Source organism: Athalia rosae, chromosome 4 (genome assembly GCF_917208135.1).
Source record: "Athalia rosae chromosome 4, iyAthRosa1.1, whole genome shotgun sequence".
Classification (NCBI taxonomy): domain Eukaryota; kingdom Metazoa; phylum Arthropoda; class Insecta; order Hymenoptera; family Athaliidae; genus Athalia; species Athalia rosae.
This window is the reverse complement of record NC_064029.1, coordinates 6,059,061-6,069,834: the sequence shown is the minus strand read 5'-3', so window position 1 is coordinate 6,069,834 and position 10,774 is coordinate 6,059,061. Positions and strand designations below refer to the sequence as shown.

The 10,774-nt window shown below is 42.4% G+C and overlaps 1 protein-coding gene across 1 annotated transcript; it reads right to left on the bottom strand.

The window, feature by feature from the left end:
• Positions 1-616: 616 nt before the first annotated feature.
• On the bottom strand, positions 617-7,145 carry LOC105692748 (POU domain protein CF1A). Its single transcript, XM_012412167.2, has one exon. The coding sequence runs from the start codon at positions 6,008-6,010 to the stop codon at positions 4,658-4,660; it is 1,353 nt and encodes a 450-aa protein (XP_012267590.1). The 5' UTR covers positions 6,011-7,145; the 3' UTR covers positions 617-4,657.
• Positions 7,146-10,774: the final 3,629 nt, after the last annotated feature.

The window sequence follows — 10,774 nt, the reverse complement described above, 5'->3', positions numbered from 1 at the left end:
CAACTTTGTTTACATACTCATTTATTGTATTTTCCATTAGTGATTTTTTTTTTTTTGTATTTTTTTTCAATTATTTATTTACAAACAACAGTACGGCTCCTATTGGCTAATCGCATTCACTTTTTCTTTTTTTTTTTTAATGTCCGCATCCAATCACATAATAATCGCATAATATTCCTCCACACTCTGCACACACGTTTTATTGAAATAACAAAAACCAAAGTATATAATATGTATAATAATATTATAACGAACGTTCGACTCCTTTAATTACAATGCGTATGTATATTTTTTTTATTAATTTTTTTTCCATTTTTGCTTTTTATTCGTATTTAATCATATTCCAATTTTTCATTTCTCACAATATTAATAATAATATTAATAATAATAATAATGACAATAATAATAATAATAATCATAATAATAATAATGACAATAATATAATAATAATAATATATAAACAAAAATTTTACAATGTTTCTTTACCTTTAATAATTATATAATAATTAGATAAAATTTTTTCTTTAATATTATAGGTTTGATTCGGGGGCCATGGTTTCTCTCCATATTGGTTAATAAGTTCTCTACCACGTTTTCGTTATACAATTTTTAATTATTTATTTATTTATTCATTTTTTTTACTTTTTTTTTTGTTTATTTTACTTTACTTTATTTCATATAGTATTTTTTTTTTTTCTCTAAATGTGTCTGGTTTTTCTGATCATCTATAACTGACCATACCGCCACCCGCATGTATTTGCACCGTGTAATTTATGTGCATAATTATCCATATTGTGTGTATGCACATCTGTATGCAGTAGGTATGTGATTAATAACGATTAGATTTAACGTAAAATTATTTGATCGGATTATTCAATTTGAGGAAAGAAAGAAGAAGCTCTTTTCGTACGTATCGTATCACATAAGATATTTATCTGGGTAATCTGGACCGCTGTTTTCAATCTGATTAGATTTGAGAGAAGAAAGACAAGTCAGAAAATCATGATCGTTGTACTGCAGGAGAAATATGATGATGTGATTAATAATCTGATTTTGGCTATTAATTATTTTCTATTTTTCTGAATAAATTTTTTTCGCATCGGTCTTAAGGTGCATCTATTTCTCGAAAACTGACTATATTACGTATGTATGTAAAGAATATTCGGAAAATTAAGATTCGTGCGAATTCGTTCGCGGGTCATGGATTTTCGCGTGTTAACATAAAATGTGTATAGCAATTACGCATATCAAATATCTATAAATATTTATTCGCATAATTTGAGAAGAGCCGAAGCAAAATAAATATAACATTACACGCAAGTTTAACTTTTCTACCGACAGCGAGATTTTGATTCCAAAAGAACGAAGAGAATAAAAACACTTGCGATCATTGCAACAAGTATATTTCATTAATCTTTCAATTTCGATACATTTATAATTACATAATACGTGTGTTTCGGATCGGCGAGGGTTACAGAGGAGGGCAGTCGCCACTGATGATGATCAGAAAAACCAATTTCATGCGTATACAATAACACAAAAACATATAAGAATAAAACTAGAAAAAAAAGATCGCACATTCCACCGCCATTCTATTAAAAACATGTGTTGCATTTTTTTCCTCCCTTTTTATTTAATTATTCATTTTCATTTATTTATTATTTAAAAAATTTTTTTCTCTCTTTATTAATCTTCGAATAGTTACACTACCGTCAACAGGACTTCACATTTTTCATTTTGTTACATAATAATCCTAGTATGTACAGAATTGGAAAAAAATCGTATTTTATTTTGTTTTTTTCATTAAGTTTACTCTGTTTTTTTTTTTTCTTCCTTCATCATCGTCATTTATGTGTTTATTACTCTTTAATTATTATTTCGTTATATAATATATTTTTTTTGTCGTTTTCCATTTTTTTTTTTCTCGTTTTTTGTTTTTTTTTTTCCTCTCGTTTAATCGATAACTCAAAAATAAAATAATATTAATATTACACAAATATAATATGGAATCTGCAGGAACCAGATTGCAAAGTGAGATCACAAAAATTTACTCGCACTTGAGTTCAATTAGATATTATCGACCGATCGTTTTTTTCTCATGTTCTTTTGATTTGGAAAAATGCTACGAAGTGTAGACTGCACTGCACGCAGCCCCATGTACCATAAGCATGCGTAAAAAGTGCTAATAGGTAGTGCAACTTGGAAACGCGTATATCTTCAGGCATTCGAAATGGCGAATAAAAAACATAAATTTGAAGTGAAAAAAAAACAAAAAACAAGAATCTACTTTGGATATATTTATGTGTACGTGAATATAATTTAAAAAAAAAATGTGGTTTTTATTTTTTCAAAAAAATTCTCGACTCTCTTTCTCTGAAATGGTAAATTCACTCGGAAACCTGTATAATATATGAGAGAGGTAAAAAAAAAAAGGAAAAAAACTCAAAAAAACGACGACTTGGAAGACGCGGGCGAGACGGGCAACGGTACCCGTCTCGAATTGTCAAAATTACCATGACGTCTCCCTCACCGCGACGAGTACGAATATACGTTACGTATATACGTGCATGCATACGTGTATATTAACGGACATGTAACTATCGCATAGACGAAACTTAAACACGGGTAATTGAGACTAATTGGAATTTATTCTGGCATGGATTTTAGTTTGGTTTATAATATGTACCTATAGACGTGTGTTCGGAATTGCAGCGCGGTAAATGGCTATTTATAATGCCGAGAAATGATGTAGGAAAAACGGAAGAAAATTTTCGTGAGTACATATGTATATCTAGCTATCGTATAACGTAATATTTGAGTGCACGTCCCGCGTACGTATGAAAATTGAAGGAAAATTTCGATGGTTAGGTGGGGGGGAGGGGGAAAAAATTGTTACAAATAAATATAATGGTATTCTAAGGCGATAATTTCTCATTTTGCATTCTATTCCCGAGAATATATATAATAATCAAATGTTAATAATAATATACATAGAATCTTTCGACATCTTTGTTATATTTTCTATACTTACTTTATACAGAAGGGGTTTTCGTGGGAGGGGGTGTGTCGCTAAGTCGCTCGTTTGATTAATCATTATTTGTTTTTTTTTTTGTCATTCGTAGGTTTGTTGATTGGTTGATTGCAAGTTGGTTTTATTTTCTATCTATTTCTATAATTTAAATTGAAATTTTTCGGTTTTTTCCTGTTTTGCATTTCTGGTTTTTTTTTTTGACTGCTTCTCTTTCGTTTTTTGTTCAACGCGCGACGACGCATGCTCACTTAACTTATTAGTTTTATGTGGTACGTTATTTACAGTCCATATTTACTTATATTACATCATTGGCCGGTCGCGGCTCGCCCGTACGGGCGAACTCCGGCGGCACACCTACGTTAGTTAAAACGGCAATCCGAGCCTCCGCATACATCCACAGAGTCCAGGAATCCAGAAGAGCGAATTGACTTCTGAATCCTGATTCTCCGCGATTATCATATACTTGCACAAAATTGTGTCGCACCCACCAATCGCTCGGATTAAAACGTTTCATTTTATAGGTATTTTTTTTTTTGTTTCACTCGCGAAGTGTAGTCTTTAGTGTTTTTATCTTTATTCCATCCGAGATCGTACATCGTCTCTCTCGGAACAATAATTTCTAACTTTTTAGTTTTATTCGTTTAAGTTATTCGAATTTGTAATCTTTCTTTTTTTTTTCTTTCATTTTCAACAAATTTAAATAACATAAACAAGTGTCCACGTATAGCAGCCGGCACTCGAGTTACCACGGAACAGAATTACGTTAACGGAAACATTTCGGAAAACTTATCCTGAAACGTTGACGATTGCACTCGAAAATAATTTGGCGAAACTTTGAACTTTGAACTCCGTCAAAACTCTGAATCTGGTTTTCTTCTTCTCTGTTCTCTTCGAATATTTGCCTCTCGCGACGGTCAAGTAAGAGGATGTGCTTTTTTGAAAAACGTTTTGTTTCACCGAATAGAAACGCAAATCAACTTTCGGCTCTTGCGTTACATTGTAACTCAAATTCGCACAATACTTTGTAAAAATAACTATATTTATGTTAAACGAAAATTTTTATTCGTCAACGGGAGCATCGCGATGATCGGTAAAAGGATCATCCCTTACCCGTGCTTTTTCAATTTCCTCTTTTTTTTTTTTTTGGTCGTTTGATTATCACGTTATTATACATGAACGCATTCACGGCACCAGGATCCTAGAAGGGTTCAAAGTCCCGAGTAGGTTTTTTTTTTTTTATCACCAAATTATTTTCACAAAACTTTCGAAGAAACGATCCGGAGGTCTTCTTCTCAGTTTCCGTCCATAGTATAATTCATTTGAAACAGTCCATTTTGTCCGCGGTAACACGAAAAAGCCCGTATATTCGATCGTGGCACTTTCATACATTTTGGTACAAATAGATAGCCTTCCCGCCGTACTTGGCAGGCCTTGTGTAACGATAGTAACCCCGTGAGTCAATTTTCACCAATCTTCCGAACCGTCAAATACCGACACCATCAGCTACGATGTGGAGTAGCTCGTGCGCGCCTGAAGATAGTGGTGATAGAACGGTGGCAAACCTTCCGAAGAAGAATTTGCCTGTGAGGTTATCGCAAGGCCTAGTGGGGAAGGCCCCGGCGAACGCTAGTGGGCCGTAAGGGAATGTGCCGTAAGACCCTGAGGGCTGAGCATCGGGGGACTGTGACTGTGACCCATCGGCGATCCGTGGAGATGATCCTGCGGATGGTATCCTTGGTGAAGACCTCCCTGACCTTGATGTCCCGGTGGCATACCCTCCATCATACCGTCGCCCAGGGTGTTTGGCGGAGTCATCCTCTTCTCCTTCTGCCGCCGGTTGCAGAACCACACCCTCACCACTTCCTTCTCGAGTTGAAGACTGTCGGCGAGCGAAGTGATCTCTTGCGCCGACGGTTTCGGCTGTTTGTGGAAATGTTGTTCCAGGGCACCCTTCACCGACACCTCGATCGACGTACGCTTTTTCCGCTTCCTACCCTGCGCCGCGATCTTGTCGATGCTCGTGGGCGATCCCGTCGTCGAATCCGCCTCTTCCAGCCACTTTTGAAGCAGTGGTTTGAGCTTGCACATGTTTTTGAAGGACAACTGGAGCGCTTCGAACCTGCATATCGTCGTTTGCGAGAACACGTTTCCATATAATGTACCTAGGGCTAGTCCGACGTCGGCTTGAGTAAAGCCCAACTTGATTCTCCTCTGTTTGAACTGTTTGGCGAAGGCTTCGAGGTCGTCGGACGTCGGCGTGTCCTCTTCGCCGGCACTGTGATCCCTGTCGAGCGGATGTCCTGGGTGCAAAGGGTGTCCCGAGGGCGGACTGTGGTTGTGCGCGTCTCTCAGATGGTGCGGAAGTCCCGCTTGATGGTTGTGCAGTTGGTGAGGATGTTGGTGCGGGTGCTGATGGAGCATCCCGTTCATCGCCGCGTGGTACTGTTGCAGCGTCGTAGGAGACGCCGCTCCGCCGCTCGGGTTATAATGGGCCGAGGGTACGACGGGCGCGTGCCAGGAATGCGGCGAGGCCATCCCCGGGGACTGATGGGGCCCCCTGTGATGCATCCCCTGGACGGAATCCGTCGCCGACGCCGCGGCCAGAGGTTTCACGTCCAGCGTCGTGTTCGCCTGGTGCGGATGGTGATGGGGGTGGTGGGTCGTGTGGTGCATCCCCATGGATGCCGCCCATGGATCGCTGCCCGGTTGAAGACTGACCCAAGGATTGGCCGAACTGAGACTCGCCGGGTGCGAAAGTCCGTTCGGCGTCGGTGACGAGGAAACTTGGTGGTGATGGTGATGATGATGGTGATGCTGAGGAGCGGGCATGTACTTCATTTCGCCGGCGTCAGCGGCGCTGCGGGGCGAACCCGAGGAGTAGCCACCCACGGCGATGTTCATCCCGATCCCGGATCCGGAACCACCATCCAGCTCAGCGGACACTGCACTACTAACAGGCATGTACGTGGTAGCAGCCATCTACTCCGACGTCCCGGCCTTGGTGGCTCGGCTCTGCCACCCTGCTGTGCTTTCGCCTTTTGCCCGAGATCCGCACCTAGGTGTTGGTCCCGGTTCTCGAATGTCCTTTGACGCGACGTGCGACGATACTCCCTTGTATCCGGCCGATCAATTAATCGCCGAAGACCCGATGGCCCCTGTTCTCCGACTCCCGCGTTCCAGCCACCTCTTCCGACACTGGGCCGGGGGAAGACCTCCCCCGTTCGGAGTGTCAACGACGAGAGATGAAGAGGAGAGCTTTTATCGTCTCTCTGCCGTCGCGAAAAAAAAAAAAAATCCAAACGATTTTTTTTTTGAAAACTCTATCGCCGTCCAAGCGACAATGTTACTCGTTCGTTTTCATTGATCACAACAACAATCGGCAGAACGGATCTTTACATCTCCGTCGAATTTGTACGTGTGATGTCGATCCACCCTCACTCAGGAGTCCGACGAATATCGGAGTAATTTGGTGGTTGAAAAAAAAAAAACCAATTACTTTTTTTTTTAGGGGTCTTGTTGCAAGATCACCGCGTTGTCAAAGCGTAATCACGTAGCACTTTTTTATTAGACACAATCCAAACGACACACGGTGAGTCCATTTCTGTTGATTGTATGGTTCAAATGTTATCCCTTTAAACAATGATACCACAATGTACACTCTTTTGTGGTGGTTGTTAATATATTTTTTTCTTTCTTTCTTTCTATCTTCTGCCGAATTCAATCGACACACGTCCGCGCTGCAGAAGCAGTGTCCAGCGTACCACGGGGCACGCGTATCTCTACATCCGGACGACGATCACTGGTCCCGATTAGCTTAGCGAAACTCTCGAGAACTGAACCGGAAGATACGATACCCTCGACGCAGGGTACGACACCTCGTCGATCACGACGCATTTAACGAGAACAATTAAACGAGAGAATTCACTGCGTCCACCGCTCACGAATAAAGTATTTTCAATCTGCGGTTCAGAGATATTTTCGCAGGTACGAGCCACCACCGTATCGTACTTCTTACTACGTTCGTGACAGAGAGAGATCGCTCTCATGCGTTATGCATGTCGTAGCTGAGAGCAACTGACTGCCTGTGCCCAGCTCGTGCAAGGGTCCCCGAAGTTCCACCGGCAGCCCAAGACCTGCGCGCGGTGGCTCTCAAATTACCCCCACCTTTGTTAACAACCGTCCCATTGGTCGGGTAAGCAAGGTGGCCGTCGACGCTACGTCACGGTAGGCGTCACCTCGGGGTGCCCCATCCTATTTTTTACCCCCACCAAACACCATTCCCCTCTGGGTGCCCAGTGTCAATGCGATACCCCTCGCCTTTGTGCCTCCAGCTCGTGCTCCTGCCGCTCCTGACGATCCTGACGCTCCTGCCGTTGCCCTTGTCGTTGCCGTTGCTCCTCTTTATCGTCAGAAACGACGACGTCTTCCCTTGCGCCGAGTTGTCCCCGAACATCCCGCGATTCGTTTTCTCTCTCTTTTTTCGTTTCTAATCCTTTTCGCCCCCCCCCCCCCCCTCTCCCCCGAAATTTCGGTTGCACTTGTTTTGAGCGCGGGGTGGGCTGCACCGTCATTTGGATAATTGATTGGCAGGGGTGAAGCGTATCGATCAATCGCGGCGTCGTTGAACCTGAATATTCGAAAGAGGGAATGGAAAAAAAAGCTCGTTCGACTCGCGAGGCGGTTTGATGCATTTAAATGCGAGCTACAGGTAGCCGTATTATGCACTAGGTCGTAGATTCCTGGCTACTACGTGCACTCGACTTCTGATCCAGGGAGTTACTGGCGCAACGGGGGTATATATATATAGAACATCGGCAAGGTACCCGCTATCGCGAACGCGGTCGACCCATTCGAATCGTCGTCGAATTAAACAGGCCGAATTATCGCCGTACCTACCCGGTGCTAATAATCGCTGTAACGTCGCGACAAACTCCCGGAGCGAAGGTGCGAAATCATCGAAACCCCGGTATCCGTATCGAATCGGTTACCATCTACTTAATTATTGTACCTACGTGACATCATTTTATACACGAACGGTATTCCTAACCACCTCCGTTGCACCGCCGCTGAACGTTAGTATTTGTCACGACCGGTATCGATGATTGATATTATAGGCATACGAGGAATACCAACGGGCACTTCGACCCGATATGTGCAATGTTACAAATTCAAAGTGAAACTTTTCCTTCTCTGCGAGAGTTTAAAAATTTCTTGGTCGATGAACGAAATGATCGTTACATTGTACTCGTGGCACATTGTATGAAGAAAAGAATTTTCTACTTTGTGTTTGCAAAATGTACAGAAAATTGTTCAACGTGTATGACATGCCTATCCGTGTGCTATGAATGGGTTCAAAAATTCCCAAGGATCTTCCTTGGTCGGAGTATAATGTAATGGGTGTATACGATTGTATAATAATAGCCATTAATTCAGGAAGAGTGTATACAAGTATAGAATATATGTAAATCGAGTTGATTGAAGAAGCTGCACTACCACGCGGGGGGATCTGGCAGCACCCGCGTTCTACATCATTTATACGGTATACCTATACGTACGATATACATACGTAATATACAGTAGCGGTTATCCCCGTCCAATTAATAGTAAAGAACGAGGATCATTCATCCGTGAAATGCATCGTCGTCGTCGAGTGTAGCGAATAATACGACAAAGTAGTAGTCGATCTGAAATCCACCATCACCCCCCCCCCCCCGCATATATAAATGCATCAACATGACAAGTGGATGTCACCGTATACCTGTGCGCACCCCGTGCTGAAAAAAAGGACATGTATCCAAAGTATATGGAAAATGGATGAAAGTTGAAGAGAAAAAAAAAAAAAAATAAGAAAAAATTACATTGACTGCATCCCGATGTTTTCCATAACTAAGATACATTTAATTTGATTCGTGTTTTCCATTGTGTCAAATTGGATTGAATGGCTGTGAAATATTTGCTTAGGACCGACAGGTAGCCGGAATAGATGGAGGGAGAAAAAAAATCGAGAGAGAGAGAGAGACGGAGAGCAGCTCCGCGGCAAGGCTGCATGTAACGAAACCTACACAACGGCAACTGGTCGTATAGCTGCGTCGGGGCAAAGGTGCCCCTAGCGCGGCCCTTCCACCTTCATCCCCCGAGAACCTCTTTTTTCCTCCCTGATACACCACCGTATACATACATAGGTACCCTGTAACGCGCTCCATACTATAACGTAACCTCCGGAGAGTGCGACGTCACCACTTTCGGACCGTGCGCTCTTTACAACCTGAACGTTTGCTTGCATAATTTAAGCGCCCTTTTTGCTTTTCACAGTTCGCCCTGCCCTCCCTCCCTCCCCCCCCCCCTCTGCCCCCCCCTACCCCCCTCAGCGCCCTTTCCACTCTTTCTTTTCACCCTGCGCCGCCCTTCGCGCCGTTGCAGCCTTCAGACCGTCAGCGGACCGTCTTGTATTCCTGTATTTCTAATGTGCTTCTGGTCCTGCTGCACCTTGTTCTACCGACGTCAGTCCCTTGTAACCAGCCGGCTAGATTAGGTGCGAAAATATTATCGTGACATTAACGTCCCCGAGTTGCAGAGACGGAAACTATTAGGAAGGAATGTTTTTTTTTTTTTTCTCCGTTTTTTTGGTCGTACCCAATCGTTTTACCGCACATTACGTACGTGAGTGCGATTACGTATATGGATTGCAGTCGGATGCGGGTATATGGAATTCGCGAAGCGGTGCATTTATTTATACAGCGTCGAATGTATATTGAAATCGCAACGGAAACAAAGCGACGCGCGTGCAGCTATAGCACGCATATCGGTGTGCGACGATACGCACGTGTATTATATACATTACTTACTTAGGAGAGAAAATGACGCGGTGCGGAAAAGAGATGTATACCGCCGTGTAGACGTTAATGTTATGTAGGTACCACCTATACGTAGGAGCTTTCGAGTATACGCGAACGTATGCAGGGGGGTAATTCAACGCATATTTTAAGAACTCTGACACGGCAAGTGCTGAATTATAACGGATACCTCGCGCGGTTAATTAGATGCAACACTTTTATTTGAAAATTTAAATCGTCACATTGTATTTAAATGTATTTATAAGAATCGATTACACCTGCAACCGGTTGCCGCTGATCATACCCCCTTTCCCCCCCATCCCATGAATCACTCGAGCATCTCGCGCAATTATAATGCGGTACAAGTACCTGATCGATGCGAATGCTGATTATCGCCCGAATTTTATTCAAAAAGATTTTTTTTTTTTTTGTCTCCCATTTCTATAAATCAATTGAGCGCCAACGTAAAAGGTTTATCAAAAAATGATATATGTGAGTTCTCTTTTCTTTTTCTCCGAGGAAAGAAGATTACAGTAAAAGAAAATTTGCGGTCGTTTTCACCGTACGTCCACGTGTAAGAAAGGACATAAGCGAAACGCAGAAACGCAGCGGCGCGGCGACCGCGACGTACAGTTGAGACGAGGATCGTCGAACGATCGCTTATACGTATTTTTAACGCTCAACGTATAACGGTATACAATGACGGACTGCCGCAAACCCGTGCTTTTATGTAGTCAATAAAATGCAAGAAAAATTTCAACGGCCAAACACGCGCCTCGACACCCGGTTTCTTCTCAATAAAGTTTATCTATCTACCGTATAGCCCGAGCGATCATAATATATTATAGCGACGACATACCGATCGTGATATATAATATGATTATATGTATAGGTATACAGACGTACCGTA

Bases quoted from the DNA above. Each gene is read 5' to 3' on its own strand.
- LOC105692748 (XM_012412167.2), bottom strand. From the start codon at position 6,010: ATGGCTGCTACCACGTACATGCCTGTTAGTAGTGCAGTGTCCGCTGAG.